The 19,798-nt window shown below is 48.2% G+C and overlaps 2 protein-coding genes across 2 annotated transcripts in view; both read left to right on the forward strand.

Moving 5' to 3' along the window:
- CAPN5 (calpain 5) overlaps positions 1 to 19,798 on the forward strand; it is a 97,141-nt gene that overhangs the window by 43,569 nt on the left and 33,774 nt on the right. The window contains exon 3 of the mRNA XM_081860406.1: positions 3,508 to 3,639. Coding sequence (XP_081716532.1) covers positions 3,508 to 3,639 — 132 coding nt within the window. The remainder of the gene's footprint in view (positions 1 to 3,507; positions 3,640 to 19,798) is intronic.
- OMP (olfactory marker protein) lies at positions 16,227 to 17,288 on the forward strand. Its single transcript, XM_081860850.1, has one exon. The coding sequence runs from the start codon at positions 16,786 to 16,788 to the stop codon at positions 17,263 to 17,265; it is 480 nt and encodes a 159-aa protein (XP_081716976.1). The 5' UTR covers positions 16,227 to 16,785; the 3' UTR covers positions 17,266 to 17,288.

Here is a 19,798-nt window from a genome sequence, read left to right on the forward strand (position 1 = left end):
TCTATGTACGTGCTTGGTTGGTATACTTATGAACATTACCATATATCTAAGACCATAATATTCCTATCACAACTCCCAGCCTTAGTTTGCCACCTGTAAGACAATCCTTGTTGCAAAGGGGAAGGTCTTGTAAAGAGGAATGTCAGTTATTAGGGCTGCAAGCTTTGATCGGTGGATAAATTGCCTAAAATTTGGCTGATGTCAGCTGGCAGGCTGCTAATTAATTTGCAACATATTATTGGCTTGTTTCGTTGCATCCCTGTGACATGGAGCAAAGAATCGAAGGCTAAGCAAATGAGGAAGGGATTGAATTAATCTCCCTTAAGTATCCGTCGCCTGCACTGAGGTTTCGCAGAGGCGCAAATTTTAAATTTAAATTGTTGGTGGCTCACCAATTCAGATAAAAACTAATGGGCAAGAACCTGAGAAAATGGAGTCTCTATTGGGCCTTCCTATATATATATAAGTTTTTTAACATATCATTTTCAACAGTAATAAACATACTTTTACATCTTATACAATTTTTTGACTTCCATCAGTCACCTCTGAAAATTTTCCAGTCTAATCACTTAATTTACATTTCTTACTTTCACTCTTACATTTGAATCTCATAACTAATATCTCTATTCTTTTTCTACTTTGCAATGTTTCATATATTTACAAAACTTCTTATAGTCCTGCTAACGTAATTTGTTGATTACAGTTGCTCTTCAAATAGCTCACATATTTCTTCCAATCTCCTGGTCCTGCAGGTTTCGAATCCTTCCTGTCATTTTATCTAATTCTGCGTAGTCCATTAATTTTGTCTGCCATTCTTCTTTCGCCAGAATTTCTTCTTGCTTCCATTTCTGGGTCAACAATATTCTTGCCGCTGCTGTTGCATATAAAAACAATTTACCGTATTTTTCGCTCTATAAGATGCACCAGACCACAAGACGCACCCAGTTTTTGGAGGAGGAAAACACGAAAAAAAATATTCTGAATCTCAGAAGCCAGAACAGCAAGAGGGATCGCTGCGCGGTGAAAGCAGTAATCCCTCTTGCTGTTTTGGCTTCTGGGATAGCTGCGCAGCCTGCATTCGCTCCATAAGACGCACACAAATTTCCCCTTACTTTTTAGGAGGGAAAAAGTGAGTCTTATTGAGCAAAAAATACGGTACTCTGTTTGGCCTTCCTAACCACCTGAGTTACCGTATTTTTCGCTGTATTAGATGCACCGGACCATAAAACACACCTAGTTTTTAGGGGAGGAAAACAAGAAATAAGAAAGCAATGCAAAGCCTCCTGAGCTAAGAGGGAACGCTCCTCCAGCTTTGCTCAGGAGGCCTTGTGGGGCTATCCCTGAAGCCAGGAGAGCATGCGGGATTGGTGCGCACCGGCCCTTCTTGCCCTCCTGGCCTCAGTGAAGGCAAGCCTCCTTGTTTTACCCCCACCTCCCGCAAGAGCCGTGCGCTCTTTAAAGGGAGCGTGGCTCTTGGGGGCTTTTCTGGGAGGTGGGGGAAGGGACAGAGCCCCACCTCCCGCAAAAGCCAGGGATAGCCGTGCGAAGCCTCCGCAGGGCAGCGGGATGAAGGCTCCCCACTGCCCTGCGGAGGCTTCATGCGGCTAAGCTAGAACAGCTAGAGGGAGCACTGTGCAGCGCTCCCTCTAGCTGTTCTGGTTTTTTGATAGCCCTGCGAAGCCTCCGTTGTCCTGGCTTCTTATTTAGCCGCGCGCAGCCTCTCCCGGGCAAGGGGAGCCTTCATCCCCTGCCTGCGAGAGGTTGCGCGCAGCTAAGGCTCCCCCAAGAGCCGCGCTCCCTCCTCGGGAAAAGCCACCAAGAGCCGCACACACGCTCCACGCGGTTCTTTAAAGGGAGCACTGAGCATGCCGCCTGCATTCGCTCCATAAGACGCACACACATTTCCCCTTACTTTTTAGGAGGGGGTAAGTGCACCTTATAGAGCAAAAAATACGGTGCAGTGGTACTTCAGGTTATGTACGCTTCAGGTTACAGACTCCTCTAACCCAGAAATATTACCTCAGGTTAAGAACTTTGCTTCAGGATGAGAACAGAAATCGCGCGGCGGCAGCAGGAGGCCCCATTAGCTAAAGTGGTACCTCAGGTTAAGAACAGTTTCAGGTTAAGAACGGACCTCCGGAATGAATTAAGTACTTAATCTGAGGTACCACTGTATATTGTTTTTCCAAGTGCGGTCCTCACTAAGGTAAACTCCCAGGAATTTAAAGGAAGAGGCTCTCTCCACACAACCCCCCCCCCCAATATACAACGGGGCTAGTTCCCCTCTCTTCCTCCAAAAGTCCAACACCACCTCCTTTGTCTTGCTAATATTTAGGTGCAAGTTATTCTCTAGGCACCATGCAGATACTTTTTGAACCTCCCCCCGTACGCTGATTCATCTCCACCTGTAATTAGACCCATTATGGTAGTATCATCTGCAAACTTAATAATTACAGTGGATGGATCAGGTGAACTACAGTCATATATATACGACGAGTTTCAGATGAGCCTAGTTCAGTCCCTTGATGTTGTGTTTCTGCTCACTTACGTTCTTTGTCAAAACTGTCCGGAAAGCGGAGGAGGAGAGGTCAAACGGTGACTTGGGTTCCCTGCTCGGCATTTTCCTAAGCAGATGTTCCCTGCTCTGTGCCGAAATGATGCTTTTATTATTATTGTTGTGCAGGAATCTGGTTTCTGGCACAGGATGTTTCTGGGTCTTCCAAATACTGTATTTTTCGATCTATAGGACACACTTTTCCCCCTCCAAAAATTGAGATTTTTTTTCTTGATTTCCCCCTCTACAAACTAAGTGCGCCCTATGGTCCGGTGTCAGCATCGCCCTTGAGCCAGTGTACCAACTGGACTCATGCACTACAGCCCCGACTGGGCTAGGCGAGCTGGGTAGCACTGCCAGAGACCTCCTTTCTCACAGGAACAGGTCACAGTGCTGTGGACTCACAGCTTGGAGCTGAGAGCACCGGATTCACTGTCTCAATAATACAGCCGTTGCGCAGCAGCGTTTTGCAGAGTCTTGCAGAGTATAAACCACTCGGAGAGCAGCTCTGTAAAGTATCCTCCTTTTATTCTATAACTACAACTATGATACAAAACTATATACAGAGCTAAATATTCTGAGCATAAATCAATGCTATACTCTGAGTGCCTGCAGCTGCTCTTAGCAGCAATCTTATCTATAAACACGATCTCTTGCACTCTCTCTCCGACACACTGACTGACTCTCTCTCACACACAGAGACTGACTCACTCACTTGACTAATTAAGTAGAGAGCAGTACATTGCTCCTCCTCTCTGTAGAGTCAGCAGAGACCTCAGGAGATTCTCAGGAGATTCTTGGGTATGGGAGGGGTGAAATCTCCTCACCTATGGTATTTGGGGGTGCATGGTATTTGGGGGAGAAGCTGATCTTCCGGCTCACCCAGCTCAGTATTGTTGACACTGGGCGGCCTCTTCTTCATCTCGTGTTTTCTTTCTCCTCTCTCCGTGCAGGACATCTGTGACGACCCCCACCTCTTCGTGGATGGAATCAGCTCTCACGACTTGCACCAGGGCCAGGTGGGGAACTGCTGGTTTGTGGCGGCTTGCTCCTCCCTGGCATCGAGAGAAGCCTTGTGGCAAAAGGTAATTTGGAAATTTGGTTGTTGCTTGTTTACTTTAGGAACATTGTCAAGGCACATTTCCCTTCCTTCAAAGCCAACCTGTGTGGGCTTAAGCCCGCAGAACCTGGCTCCTTGCAAATCTCCACCACTTCTTGTTTTGAAAACACAAGTCTCTAGTCCTCATCATTGGGTAGGAAAGTTTGGAAATGTTTTGAAGGTTCTCCAAAGCCAGAACAATGCCAGGGAAGGAAAGACAGGGTCTGAAAGACTTCTCTTCACCACTTCTTGTTTTGAAAACACAAGTCTTTAGTCGTCATGATTGGGAAGGAAAGTCTGGAAATGTTTTGAAGGTTCTCCAAAGCCAGAACGACGTCGGGGGAGGAAAGACAGGGTCTGAAGGACTTCTGCCCTCTTTTTAACTTCCCTTCAATCCTATCCTATTCACTTTTGATGGCTTTGTGATTGGGCCCAGACTCCTTCAGATAAGATGCAACAGAATTTTGGAATTGAACATAAGAAGAACGCTGCTTCATCAGACCAGAGGACACCGTGTTGTCCAGCATCCAGAGACCCAATGAAATTATTGAAATACCAGACCCTCCCAAGTGCCCCAATTTTCCAGGCACAGTCCCAGAATTACAAAAGCCATCCCAATTAATCCAGAATGCGGCAGCTAGACTGGTGACTGTACGTTTCCGAGCACAAGTCAAAGTGTTGGTGCTGACCTTGAAAGCCCTAAATGGCCTCAAAGGCCCAGTAGACCTGAAGGAGCGTCTCCACCCCCATTGTTCTGCCCGGACACTGAGGTCCAGCTTCGAGGGCCTTCTGGTGGTTCCCTCACTGCAAGAAGCCAAGTTACAGGGAACCAGGCATAGGGCCTTCTCGGTAGTGGCACCCGCTCTGTGGAACGCCCTCCTATCAAGAAAAAAATAACTAGCAAACTTTTAGAAGACATCTGAAGGCAGCCCTGTTCAGGGAAGCTTTTAATGTTTAATAGGTTATTGTATTTTTTTAGTGTTTTGTTGGAAGCTGCCCAGAGTGGCTGGGGAAACCCAGCCAGATGGGTGGGGTATAAATAATAAATCATCATCATCATTATTATTATTATTATTATTATTATTATTATTATTATTATTATTAATCCCAGTTTCTTGATTGATCCCAGAATGTCCCGCTTTTCCTTCATTGGAGAAATCTTGGCTGGGATGGAATAGGATGTCCCTATTTGCATCAGAGAAATGTTGTGAAAGGGATGGAACAGGATTTCCCTGTTTTCACCAGAGGGGATGAAATGCAGATAAAATCAACAAATTTCAAGAACAGTTCGGGGGTTGTTGTTTTTTAATGCGGCCTTCGCCAAAGCGGTGCCATCCAGAAATTTTGGACCATAACTTCCATCAGCAGTGTGCTTCCTGGATCCAATGGAAGTTGTTATCCAAAACACCCAGAAAAGCCCAGGCTTGCAAAGACTGTTCCAATGGAGGCGACCGCATTGATGCAAAAATTTAAGCATTCTCTTCCTGCCTGCCATGGGTCTTCCGGATTCAGAGTCCCCCGTGGTTTCGATGAAAGAGTTAAGCTTTTCCTGCCCTTCGTGCAATGCCTATCCTAGCCGGGCTTTCTGCTTTGCCCTTCCTCCACAGTATCCGCCCTGTATCCCATCAACTAGATTATGCCGTTTGTCTGTTGGCTGTTTGTTGGCCGGCTGCCCACAGCTGCCGCTGCGTGAGCCATGTGCCGAACGAGTGGGGGCTACGCAGATACACATCAGCACATGAACACACGCACTACAATCTTCATTATGCACTGCTCAGACACTGCGCCCTTCCAGACTGCTGTAGATAAAGTACATTTCCGAGCACAGTTCAAAGTGTTGGTGCTGACCTTTCAAGCCCTAAACGGCCTCGGCCCAGTAGACCTGAAGGAGCGTCTCCACACCTATCATTCGACCCAGGCACTGAAGTCCAGCTCCGAGGGCCTTCTGGCGGTTCCCTCCCTGTGAAAAGTGAGGTTACAGGAAACCAGGAAGAGGGCCTTCTTGGTGGTGGCACCTGCCCTGTGGAACGCCCTCCCATCAGATGTTATGGAGATGAATAACTATACAGTGGTACCTCGGGTTACATATGATTCAGGTTACATACGCTTCAGGTTACTGACTCTGCTAACCCAGAAATAGTACCTCAGGTTAAGAACTTGGCTTCAGGATGAGAACAGAAATCATGCAGCGGCAGCAGCAGGAAGCTCCATTAGCTAAAGTGGTGCTTCAGGTTAAGAACAGTTTGAGCTTAAGAACAGACCTCCAGAACGAATTAAGTTCTTAACCCTAGGTATAACCCACTGTATAATCTTTAGAAGACATCTGAAGGCAGCCCCTGTTCAGGGAAGTTTCTAATTCTGTTGGGAGCTGCCCAGAGTGGCTGGGGAAACCCAGCCAGATGGGCGGGGTGTAAACAATAAATAATTCTTCTTCTTGGCTAAGGAATATTCAGGTAAAGGGACTCCTGACCATTAGGTCCAGTCGTGGCTGACTCCGGGGTTGCGGCGCTTATCTCGCTTTATTGGCCGAGGGAGCCGGTGTACAGCTTCCGGGTCATGTGGCCAGCATGACTAAGCCGCTTCTGGCGAACCAGAGCAGCACACGGAAACGCCGTTTACCTTCCCGCTGGAGCGGTACCTATTTATCTACTTGCACTTTGACGTCCTTTCAAACTGCTAGGTTGGCAGGAGCAGGGACCGAGCAACAGGAGCTCACCCCGTCGCGGGGATTCAAACCGCCGACCTTCTGATTGGGAAGCCCAAGAGGCTCAGTGGTTTAACCCACAGCCCCCAAATCCCACAGGACTGTGTATGAATCGTTTGCTTGCTGGGGTGTATGTGAGAGAGGGGGAAGAGGAAGGAACGTACCCCCTCCTGAAAGCTTTACTGCTTGCTGGGAATTATAGAATTGTAGGGTTGGAAGGGGACCCCCTAAGATCATCTAGGCCAACCCCCTGCAGGGCAGGAATATTTTGCCCAACCTGGGGCTCGAACCCACAGCCCTGAGCTTGAGATTCTCTACCGGCTGTTGCTGGAGGGGAGAGCACTGTTGTGATTGTGCAATTCCCAAGGGGCGTCTCGTTGGCCAAACTGAGAGCCGGAGGCTGGAGGGATTATTCTCTGTTTCACTGTTTAATTTTTGAGTCTCAGCCTTTGAACTTTGCAAGGGCTTTCAAAGGAAACAGACAGATTCATACAGGGACAAAAGGCTGCCAAGGACTAGACGTTGCAGTGACTGTATTCCAACCTCCGGCAGCAGAAATTGAAGTGCCCGAGGCGCCCAAACAAAAATATAATTTAAAAGCCTGTTCCTGTTTGTTATCTTCACACCCATTGGAAAAGATGCTTGTGACAGCTGCTGCCTTCTAGTGGACAAACACTGGGTTTCTGCCTGTCCACACTTAGCAAATTGTGATTCTGATGTGTTCGTCAGATCATAGAATTGTACATGAGGGTGGTCTCGTCCAACCCCCTGACATGTAGAAATCTTATCCCCAACGTGGGTCTTGAAGCCACAAGGCTGAGATTAAGAGTCTTGGGACATGCAGGTGACTAGCAGACTTTGAAAACCTGCTATCGCCAAATCAAGTTCATCAGTTTTGCTGTGTAAACCTAAATAACTTTAACTGGCTTTTGAATAAATGCCTAATGCATTGTTACTGTTTTGAATTATTTTGTGTTATTATCTTAGTGCAGGGGTCAGCAATTTTTTTCAGCAGGGGGCCGGTCCACTGTCCCTCAGACCTTGTGGGGGCCGGACTATATTTTTTTTTGGGGGGGGGGAATGAATGAATTCCTATGCCCCAAAAATAACCCAGAGATGCATTTTAAATAAAAACACACATTCTACTCATGTATAAACACGCTGATTCCTGGACCGTCCGTGGGCTGGATTTATAAGGCGATTGGGCCAGATCCAGCCCCCGGGGCCTTAGTTTGCCTACCCATGCCTTAGTGGGTCACGCTATTCCGAATAATGCTTCTTATTATGGGTTGGGGGCACCGGGGATGAATTTATGGTGGCTTTGAAAGCCACTGGTTGTGATCATCCTTTGGCAACCTGATGCCCTCCTTTGCGGGAGGGGAGTGTTTCTAGAATTGCTCTATCCCTGAAATTGTGGAGAGCCACTGCTGGCAGTCAGTGCAGACACCATTGAGCTAGATGTACAAGTGGTCTAGGGACGCGGGTGGCGCTGTGGGTTAAAGCACAGAGCCTAGGGCTTGCTGATCAGAAGGTTGGCGGTTCGAATCCCTACGATGGGGTGAGCTCCCGTTGTTTGGTCCCTGCTCCTGCCAACCTGGCAGTTTGAAAGCACGTCAAAGTGCAAGTAGATAAATAGGTACCGCTCCGGCGGAAAGGTAAACGGCGTTTCTGTGCGCTGCTCTGGTTCGCCAGAAGCGGCTTAGTCATGCTGGCCACATGACCCAGAAACTGTACACCGGCTCCCTCGACCAATAAAGCGAGATGAGCGCCGCAACCCCAGAGTCGGCAACGACTGGACCTAATGGTCAGGGGTCCCCTTACCTTTACCTTATTAGTGGTCTGTTTTTGTAAAAAAAGAAAAGGTAATGGACCTCTGGACAGTTAAGTCCAGCCAAAGGCGACTATGAAGTGTGGCGCTCATCTTGCTTTCAGGCCAAGGGAGCCAGCATTTGTCCACAGACAGCTTTCCAGGTCATGTGCCCAGCAGGACTAAACCACTTCTGGCACAACGGGACACCGTTATGGGAACCAGAGTGCGCAGAAATGCCGTTTACCTTCCCGCTGCAGTGGTACCTGTTTATCTATTTGCACTTTGACGTGCTTTCGAACTGCTAGGTTGGCAGGAGCTGGGACCGAGCAATGGGACCTCACCCCATCACAGGGATTCGAACCGGCAACCTTCCGATCGGCAAGCCAAAGCAGCTCAGTAGTTTAGACCACAGTGCCACCCACATCCCTTTACCTTCTGACTCTGTATGAGGCAGCTTCCTATGTTCCTACATTGCACATCTCTGGAGTAGACCTGCTTGACTCTGGAAGGCCGAGTTATTATCGTTTAGCAGGGTTGTTGTTGTTGTTGTTGTTGTTTAGTCGTGTCCGACTCTTCGTGACCCGATGGACCAGAGCACGCCAGGCACTCCTGTCTTCTACTGCCTCCCGCAGTTTGGTCAAACTCATGTTAGTAGCTTCGAGAACACTGTCCAACCATCTCGTCCTTTGTCGTCCCCTTCTCTTTGTGCCCTCCATCTTTCCCAACATCAGGGTCTTTTCCAAGGAGTCTTCTCTTCTCATGAGGTGGCCAAAGTATTGGAGCCTCAGCTTCAGGATCTGTCCTTCCAGTGAGCACTCAGGGCTGATTTCCTTCAGAATGGAGAGGTTTGATCTTGCAGTCCATGGGACTCTCAAGAGTCTCCTCCAGCACCAGAATTCAAAAGCATCAATTCTTCGGCCTTCTTTATGGTCCAGCTCTCATTTCCATACATCACTATTGGGAAAACCATAGCTTTTACTAGACGGACCTTTGTTGGCAAGGTGTTGTCTCTACTTTTTACTTGTGACATTACGCGATTCCTGCGCCAGCTGCCAGTCACTGCCTGGCTTCTCCCCCTGTTTGACTTCCTTCCTGAGCATTGAGTTCAGCTGCGCAAATTGCCTCCCAATCTGCTCCGGTCTCTTGGTCCTAGGAGACTCCATTCAAAGAGGAGAAGAGGACCCATGAGGAACTCATTATTTCAGACATTGCCGTCCCTCCCCTGGCAACCCAATTTTTGTTTTGTTTTGTTTGTTTGCTCGATGCTAACTTTCCAATCCTTTCGCTCTCCCGGTGGGAGCAGGGAGCATCGCTTGCCTCTCAGGAGTCTTTTCGTATTACTTGCTGGATGGGGTTCAGGCTGGAAACTTTTTGCTCTGTGTGGCGATCACACAGGGTCCTCGGACGTTTGACGGTCTATTGATTCCTGTGCCACCACTGTGATTGCCTCTTCGCTGCCACCAACCTGTTTCCCTCGGGTACACACAGAGTCCAGACAGTTGTTAACATTAACAAAGAATCAAGTTTATTTTTATAAGCATGAACAAGTTTAAGGTTTCAGTTAATTATTCTTGTCTTAATCTTAGTTTCTTTACTGACCTATTCGTTCCTAACAACTTCAAACTGATTATCCCAACTATCTATCTGACTCCACCTAACAGTTCCTCTCACTCTCTCACAACACAACTCGACCAACCCACAGACTTATCCTCCCTCTTCCTTCTCCAACTCCCAACTCTCAGCTGACTTCCAAACAACTCCAACTCTAACTCTAACTCCTCCCCTTGGGTTCCCACTGGCCAATCACTTCACACTCATTTAACCCTTTCCTTATGACCCACCTAGGAGGCAAACACCACACTCTGGCTTAGCATTTTCGGACAGACGGCCTGCTTCGTGCCCAACTTAACAAGACGGTTGGTGCAGGAATTCAGCCGGGGTCATGCAGGTGTGTGCAATTTTGAGACTTTCAGGAGTGGCAAAGTCATCTGCTGGAGCGTCAGAGTACCGTATTTTTCGCTCTATAAGAAGCACTTTTTTCCTCCTAAAAAGTAAGGGGAAATGTCTGTGCGTCTTATGGAGCAAATGTGTGGTAGATCGCTGGCTCCCTTTCTGGTCCCTTGCCCCCTTGCCTAGGCTTCCATTTTTGAATGTTCTGCAGACGGAGGCTGTTTCCCCAGTGACATGTGACTGGCTGATTAGATTATCTGTCTGGAAACTGTAGAAAGGGCTCCCTTTCCTAAAAAAAAGCTGCAGAACTGTGAGTTGAACCCCATAAAAACGGGATTTTTTCCCTTTGCAAAGTAAGCTGCACAGCTTTCAGCTGATTCTAAAAAAGGGGGCTTTTCCCCTTTGCAAAAGAAGCTGCACAACTTTGAGCTGATCCTCAAAAAACTGGGGCTTTCCCCCTTTCCTCCTCTAAAAACGAGGTGCGTCTTATGGAGCGAAAAATACGGTAATCGAAAGAGCCTCCTTGCTCTCGCGAGCGAAGGAGGGGAGAAAGAGGATTTCAAGTTTGTGCGTGAGAGATCAGCCATGGGGAAGCCTGAGAATGAGGAAAGCAGTTGAGCAGAGGCTGCGTACTTCTTTCCTTTTCTTTAATGGGGCTCCTACTTCGCACCGGTCCTTTAAGCGGTGACACTTCTTTGCGAGATTGGTTCTTAATAGTTAATCATAGAACTTCAAGGGAAGTAATAGTGCCACTGTATTCTGCTCTGGTCAGACCTCACCTGGAGTACTGTGTCTAGTTCTGGGCAGCACAGTTCAAGAAGGACACTGACAAACTGGAACGTGTCCAGAGGAGGGCAACCAAAATGGTCAAAGGCCTGGAAACGATGCCTTATGAGGAACGGCTAAGGGAGCTGGGCATGTTTAGCCTGGAGAAGAGGAGGTTAAGGGGTGATATGATAGCCATGTTCAAATATATAAAAGGATGTCACACAGAGGAGGGAGAAAGGTTGTTTTCTGCTGCTCCAGAGAAGCGGACACGGAGCAATGGTTCCAAACTACAAGAAAGAAGATTCCACCTAAACATTAGGAAGAACTTCCTGACAGTAAGAGCTGTTTGACAGTGGAATTTGCTGCCAAGGAGTGTGGTGGAGTCTCCTTCTTTGGAGGTCTTTAAGCAGAGGCTTGACAACCATATGTCAGGAGTGCTCTGATGGTGTTTCCTGCTTGGCAGGGGGTTGGACTCGATGGCCCTTGTGGTCTCTTCCAACTCTATGATTCTATGATTCTATGATTCTATTCTATGATTCTAACTGTAAAGTTGGAAGGGACCCTGGGATTGTCTAGTCCAACCCCCTGCAGGAAGATGCAGCCGCCCCATACAGGGATCAAACCTGCAACCTTGGCATTATTAATGTTTTATTGTGTTTTTAATACAGTGGTACCTCGGGTTAATTCGTTCCGGAAGTCCGTTCTTAACCTGAAACTGTTCTTAACCTGAAGCACCACTTTAGCTAATGGGGCCTCCTGCTGCCGCTGTGCCGTCGCTGCACAATTTCTGTTCTCATCCTGAAGCAAAGTTCTTAACCTGAAGCACTATTTCTGGGTCAGCGGAGTCTGTAACCTGAAGCGTATGTAACCTGAAGCCTCTGTAACCCAAGGTACCACTGTATTTGGTTGGGAGCTCTCCAGATTCGCTGGGACAATGCAGTCAGATGGCGGAATAGAAATAAAATATAATAAAATAATTAGCGTTTCTAATTAAAAGCAGCTCTGCAGGGTTTCAGTGTGTGAGAACGGACTAACGGGAGGAACAAAAGCATCTCTCTGGCCTATGCATGGTCCTTAGCTCAGATGTTAGGACACCTGCTTCGCATGCAGAAGGTCCCAGGTTCAATCTCTGGCTCTGAAGGAGCGTCTCCACCCCCATCGTTCAGCCCAGACACTGAGGTCCAGCTCCGAGGGCCTTTTGGTAGTTCTCTCACTGCGAGAAGTGAGGTTACAGAGAACCAGGCAGAGGGCCTTCTCGGTGGTGACACCCGCCCTGTGGAACGCCCTCCCAGCAGATGTTAAGGAAATAAGCAACTATCTGACTTTTACAAGACATCTGAGGCAGCCCTGTTCAGGGAAGCTTTTAATGTTTAATAGGTTATTGTATTTTAATATTCCGTTGGAAGCCACCCGGAGTGGATGGGCAGGATATTAATAATAATAATAATAATAATAATAATAATAATAATAATAATAATAATTATCTCTGATCTCGAGCAAGAGGGCAATAAAAGATGTGGTGTTCCCATTACAGTGGTACCTCGGGTTAAGTACTTAATTCATTCCGGAGGTCTGTACTTAACCTGAAACTGTTCTTAACCTGAGGTACCACTTTAAGCTAATGGGGCCTGTTCTCATCCTGAAGCAAAGTTCTTAACCTGAAGCACTATTTCTGGGTTAGCAGAGTCTGTAACCTGAAGCGTATGTGACCCGAGGTACCACTGTATACCTAACCATTGGCCATGCTGGCTGTGGCTGATTTGGAGTCCAGTAACTTTTGGGGGGCCAAAAGTCCCCTGCCCTTACTCTAACCATTACACCGGGAGTAAGGGCCCTTTTCAGTCTGGCTGACCCGATCCTGAGGTCCTGTGCGGCTGGCAGGCTGCTTTGACGAGTGAACAGAGCGCCCACCTGTCAATCACCTGACATAACCATGACATCAGGCGACCGGCATAGCCAACCTGCGAAGGAAGACTGGTGATCGACCGGGACCAAGCCTCGCGGGATCAGCTGTGCTCCAGAATTCTCAGTCAGCACTGTCTTCGACCCCCTGTTTTGGGATCGCTGCCTGGAAGATCCAGAATGCAGCGGGGTCCCAACCGGGCTAGAAGTCAGCGCCGATCAGCTGGTCACCAAATTTAAATTTGGCAAATGCAAGTCCTGCTGGCCAGAGAACATTCTGGAATACCTGTGTTGGAGAGCAACTGGGGTGAGGCTGTTTGAGACATTTCTCTCCGCAAAGCTGTTGGATTTGCATCACGCCTCCCGCAGGGATGCAACTTTCCTTATCTCACAGCCATCATCTGGGCCCCCAGAGAAGTACATTATGATGGAGACTGTGTCCACTTCAAGGGTTGTTTTTTCCCCAGCCTCACAGGACTGTCCTGCAGTACAACGTTGCTAGATGTTGCGTGTCGAGGTCCCCAGGTCCACCCCAATAACTCACACATCACACAGAAATTTTTGTTTAAGATTTTTGGCATAATTTTGGCCACAACTTTATTAAAATACAAATTTGTGAGTGGTTGCGTAGGCATTGGTTGCGACTATCTGCCCCCACCATGGGGGACAGACTGACATTCCGCACGATGCGAAAGTCAGAATGGGGGAATACACTTGGGGGTTACGCGGAGCAGGGAACCTACCCTCACCCCAAATGCAACCAGGAGCTCATTGCTATGGCCCGAGCCCCCTTGACAGAGTGGACAAGCAATAGTTAGCCCCCGATTCCTTTAACGGAATCCCTTGCAGCAGCAGCATTAGAGGGGCAGGCACAGCCAATCCATGCCCCTCAACCAACCAAACCATAAACCAATGCCTAACCGCAAACCTTACAAGTTGTGACGATTTGCTACGCAGTAGGCAAAAACCAAATGGCCCCAGCCAATCAGCCAGATGGACAAAATTCCTACCAGGCCCCCGCTCCAAAGCAGACGACCCCATGACAGGCATAGCAAGGTCAAAGCGAAAACCCTATTCTAGGGAGGGAGGGACGGGCAATCCAATGCACGGGCGAAAAGAGGAAGCCCTAGCCTTGTGCAAGGAGTTTTACTATTTCTGGCTGTCAATCAATAAATGGCAACATTAACTTCTTCCCAACAACAAGGGAAGCCCCAATCGCATCAGTGGCCAACGATCAATTAGCCCACCCCCCAACTTTGGAGTGTCCTGGCGGCCCCCACCGCAACACGTGCTCTCCATGAAGGAGAACACGCTTTCCCAAACTTTTGCTCTTGGTCCTGTCGAAAGCGCGGCAGCTGAGCAAGCACCTGGATCTACACCTTGAATATTCAGCCACTCATTATTGAGGGGAAGTGTGTGGAAGAGGTCTCAGGTCTCGATTTCTGGGAATGGAGCTGAGGGATGACTTAACCTGGGGAGAAAACAGCAAAGACCTGACAAATAGAGCACAGCAGAGGTTATATTTTCTGAGAATCCTCCGGAAAAACAATCTCTCAAAGGACCTGTTCATGGCATTTTACCATTGTACTGTGGAGAGCGTATTAACTTATGGTCTGTGTGTGTGGTTTGGGAGCTGCACGGTCAGGGAAAAAACAATGCTGTCCAGGGTTGTAAAGACTGCGGAGAGAATAATTGGGTGCACTCTTCCCACCTTGGATTAAATCTGTGCTTCCAGGTGCCATAAGAAAGCTGCAGAGATAGCGCAGGATAGTGCGCACCCCGGAAATGATCTATTTCAGCTTCTGCCTTCTGGAAGAAGGTACAGGGTTATAAAGACCAGGACTAGCCGCCTGAGAAATAGTTTCTACGCAAATGCGATTTTGGTTTTAAATGCAGTGTAAGGAGTCTCTATGGGAGTATATTGTATTTAAAATTGGGGTATCAGAGTTTTTAGGGACTAACCAGGTTGGGATAGCTGGGATAGCAGGCTTGTTGGTTTTTGAATGTCTTATGTAGATTTTTCAATTTCGTTGTTCTGTATGGAACAATGACAATAAAGATTATCGTATCGTTAGCTTGTTTTCTCCTGGTCCGGAGGGTTGGACCTGAACCAGTGGCTTCAAGCTACATGAAAGGAGATTCCGACAAAACATCAGGAAGAACTTTCCAACTTTCTAAAGAAGTGTGCATGCACACGAAAGCTTATACCCAGAACCAACTTATTTGGTCTCTAAGGTGCTACTGCACAATTTTATTTTTTTATTTCAACTTTCTGACAGCAAGAGCTGTTTGATAGTGGGACGGGCTCCATTGGGAGGTTATGGACTCTGCTTCCTTGGGGGGCTTTTAAGCAGAGGTTAGATGTCTACCTGTCACATATGATCTAGTTGAGATTCGTTCATTGCAGGGGTTGGACTAGATGACCCTAGGGTCCCTTCCAACTCTATAATTCAACAATATTCTACAATACAAACAGCCTTGGCCCAGTATCCTCAAAGGAGAGTCTCCACCCTAAACGTTCAGCCCGGACACTGAAGTCCAGCTCAGAGGGCCTTCTGGCAGTTCCCTCCCTGCGAGAAGTGAGGTTACAGGGAACCAGGCAGAGGGCCTTCTCAGTAGTGGCGCCCACCCTGTGGAACACCCTCCCATTAGATGTTAAGGAAATAAACAACTATCTGACTTTTCGAAGACATCTGAAGGCAGCCCTGTTTAGGGAAGTTTTTAATTTGATGTTTTATTGTGTTTTCAATATTCTGTTGGAAGCTGCCCAGATTGGCTGGGGAGGCCTGGCCAGATGGGTGGGGTATAAGTAATGAATTATTGTTGTTGTTATTATTATTACAGTGGACGCTCAGGGTTGTGAACGTGATCCGTGCAGGAAGCACGTTCGCAACCTGCAACGTCCGCAACCTGCAGCGCCGCGTCTGCGCACGGGCAGGTCGCGATTTGGTGCTTCTGCACATGTGCAAAGTGTCATTTAGTGCTTCTGTGCAAGTGCCAAAACCCGGAAGTAACCCATTCCGGTACAGTGGTACCTCGGGTTAAGTACTTAATTCGTTCCGGAGGTCCGTACTTAACCTGAAACTGTTCTTAACCTGAAGCACCACTTTAGATAACGTTGCTGCCGCGCCACCGGGGCCCGATTTCTGTTCTTATCCTGAAGCAAAGTTCTTAACCTCAAGCACTATTTCTGGCTTAGTGGAGTGTGTAACCTGAAGCGTATGTAACCCGTGGTCCCACTGTACTTCCGGGTTTCAGCTAACCCAAAATTGCACAACCTGAAACGTCCATAACCCGAGATATGACTGTATTATTATTATTATTATTATTATTATTATTATTATTATTATTATTATTATTTTACAATTCTGGTTTCATGTCAGAGTTTGACATAAGGAGCCTGCAGTCTAAAATTATCAATGCTGGGGAAAGCGTCAGTTGAACAGGAGGCAGGGGGAAGAATATGGGACTGTTTCCAGCATGAGCCTAGCCTTCTTTCCATGCTTCGATGCCATACGGGGTGAGGAGAGAGGAAACCTGTTTCCCCCTCCTGAATTTCCAGCATATGTCCCCAGCCCCTGCCCCATCCCGAGAGGCAGGCCTCATCCGAAGCCCATAGGAGACCTCGTTTAAACCTGACCGAGAACGCCACGTGCCTCGTTTGGGAATGGTCACTAGGCAAGTTGCCAGGGAAGCTGACATCAGAGATCGCATCCCCTATAGATTTATCGCACAGCGCCGGGATCCGTCCCTCGCCTGCAAATGAGGCGAGGGCACCCAGAGGAAAGCCCCTAAGGGTGCTTCGCGTCACCGAAGCAGGTTGCCTAGCACCGCTGGGACAGGGGAGGGCCGGCCAGAGAGAGAGAGAGAGAGAGGAAGAGTTTGCAAATAGTGTCATATTTTTCTTCCTACATCTCGGACGCTCGGAGAAAGACAGAGAGGCAGTGCTGCAAAACACGGCCGAGGGGAAGGGAGGAGAGGGCAAACCGAGGGTCTTGATGGCTTCGGAGGCGGCCGAGCTGGAGCTGCATTTGGTGCAGGACATTGAACTGACCCGGTGCATGCGTCTGCGCGTCGAGAGCCTCCAGCAGAGGAACGAGAAACCGCAAGACGGGGAGAAGCTGCTGCAAGCCAACGAGTTCGTCTACCGGCTGGACTTCTCGCGCCAGCACGGCCTCCACTTCCTGCGCTGGAACGTGGTTCTGGAGAAGCCCGGCAAGGTCACCATCATCGGCACCTCCCAGCATTGGACGCCAGATCTCACTAATCTCATGCGCAGGCAGCTCCTGGAGCCAGTGGCCGTCTTCTGGAAGAAGGCAGACGCCCAGGAGGTCGATTGGAACGAGGCCGATGCTCTGGAGTTTGGGGAGAGGCTGGTGGAGCTGGCCAGGATCCGGAAAGTCATGTATTTCCTCCTGGCGTACACAGACGGCCTGGAACCGGCCCAGCTCAAATGCTCAGTCGTGTTCAAAGTCTGAGTCGGGCCTCTCTTGCCCTCACTTTCTCCCCGCTGCTGTCGACTCTGTGGCTACTTTCTCATTTCCTAAAACAAAATTGCACCGTGGAGACCGTGCAGTTTATTTCCTCCTGATCGCCACAGGTGCCTGCCTCAATTTGGGAAGTCTGCTTATTTCCTTTTATTTATTTCTTTGCTTCTCTAACTTGGAAGGCCACGCTTTTTCGACGCGCTTTCGACGTAGGATTCAGAAAAGCAGTGAGTGACGCAGCTTAGGCGGCAAAGTTTCCTGCCGGGAAGTAAGGTGTGTTTTCTGTTTTGAAGCTTTGGGATGGACGGACGCGCACACGGGCGCAGACAGACCGCCGAGTCGAGAAATCCACGCAACACTGGTGCAAAAAGACCCCTTGGCAATCTCAGAAGGAAACGCAGCCGGGCTGGATGAAGGAAGGGCACCCCTGGGTGGCGGACTCCCATCTTGCCCCAATTCTTTACGCCGGGAGAGCTGCGCATCTGCACAGCTCTGACTGCCCTCCAGAGCAAAGGGTATATCATGGAGCAAAGGACCTCATACATGGGACCATTCGGATTTTTATTTTCCTTTTGCCTCTTTTGAAGCAAGCTGGTAGTCCTCATGGGTTCTGGGAGATATAGCTTAAAGTAAGGGGTAAAAGGGGAAGATTCCAGTGATGAAGACTTGTTGACTTATTTCTTTTCATCTCCCCCCCACCCCAGCAACCCTCAATTAGAGCATTTTTATCACATAGAGTGTTATAGATATCTCCGCCCCCCCCCAACCCCCCCACACATACAGTGTTTAGCATGAAGTAGGTGTTGTTGTTCAGTCGTGTCCGACTCTTTGTGACCCCCTGGACCAGAGCACGCCAGGCACTCCTGTCTTCCACTGCCTCTCGCAGTTTGGTCAAACTCATGCTGGTAGCTTCGAGAACACTATCCAACCATTTCGTCCTCTGTCGTCCCCTTCTCCTTGTGCCCTCCATCTTTCCCAACATCAGGCTCTTTTCCAGGGAGTCTTCTCTTCTCATGAGGTGGCCAAAGTATTGGAGCCTCAGCTTCAGGATCTGTCCTTCCAGTGAGCACTCAGGGCTGATTTCCTTCAGAATGGATCGGTTTGATCTTCTTGCAGTCCATTGGACTCTCAAGAGTCTCCTCCAGCACCATAATTCAAAAGCATCAATCTTCGGCAATCAGCCTTCTTTATGGTCCAGCTCTCACTTCCATACATCACTACTGGGAAAACCATAGCTTTAACTATACGGACCTTTGTTGGCAAGGTGATGTCTCTGCTTTTTAAGATGCTGTCTAGGCTTGGAGTAGGTACCGCTTTGCAAATTGGGAGCCGAGGCTCAGAGAAAAGAACCTGGTTTCTTGGTGATCTGTGGCTGGGGGGTGAATTAAGTCGTTCCCCCCCCCCAAATCACATTTCCCCTCTCCTGTACCCTAAGAGTAAATTATTCCCTGCCTTTAGGAAACAAGAGAGCCTACCCCAGTTGCACAAGGTGTATAAAATCTTATAAATGTAAAACTACTTTCTTAAAAAAAACAAAGCACAACCATTTGCAGATTGTAGCTGTTGGAACTTATTGGAAATTTATTCTTTAGGCGGGAGGCAGAAATTGAAGCCTGCTGCTATAAAAACCAATATTTCTATGCATTTGAGAATCCTTCTGCCAGTGAATCTGGGTTTTTATTTATTCATTCATGCGTTCCCTTGTGCCTGTATTTATTTGTTTGTTTGTTTCTTTACGGCTGTAGCTCAATCCTCAACTTCTTCAGGTCGAGCTGGGACCGCCTTTCTCCCTGACACCTTTGCAGAGTTGCTGCTGCTGCCAATCCGTGCAGACATTACTCAGCTAGATGGCTCTGACTTGGCATAAGGCAGCTTCTTAGGTTCTTAATCTTTTGAGACATATTCCCAACCGTCCTGGCCGCAGGTGTTCAGTTGCTCAAAGCTTTCGATAATCCCATTGAAGAAACTGGAATATGAGCCCCTTCCCAGCTGGAGAAACAGAAAATAGCATGTATATTCCACTCTTATGTTTTGTTCAAAATATCAAAAGCAAAGATCTTTCGTGGTCCCACGAGGCCTCAATGGCGGTTTGTTTTTTCCAGCAAGGCTTCCCTGTGCGTGAGCATTCTTCCTCGAGGCCAAATGGAAGCAGATCCTTGCTGCTCTGGTTCCTGTTAGGTTGTGACAAAGTCGCTGCCCCCTTTTTGTGCAGAGTGGGTCGAAGGGAAGTTAAGGAACACAGTGGAACTGAGGAGTTATTAGGGGTGACCCGTGGGAACAGGGCCCCAGATCTCCTGCCTCCCCCTTTTTTTTAAATTATAATTTTAAACGCAGGAGACTGCCTTGTTGTAGAATTGTACTGTCGGAACCGCTCTTACCATCAGAAGGTTCTTCCTGATGTTGATTCGGAATCTCCTTGTAATTTGAATCCACAGGTCTGGGTTCAAGTCCTGCCATCCGGAGCAGCAGAAAACAAGCTCGCTCCATCCTTCAGCTATTTGAAGATGGCTACCGCATCACCTCT

This window comes from Podarcis erhardii, assembly GCF_964252035.2.
Source record: "Podarcis erhardii genome assembly, chromosome: 4".
NCBI lineage: Eukaryota > Metazoa > Chordata > Lepidosauria > Squamata > Lacertidae > Podarcis > Podarcis erhardii.

Excerpts from the sequence above, each read along its gene's own strand:
- OMP (XM_081860850.1), top strand. The coding sequence starts at position 16,786 with ATGGCTTCGGAGGCGGCCGAGCTGGAGCTGCATTTGGTGCAGGACATT.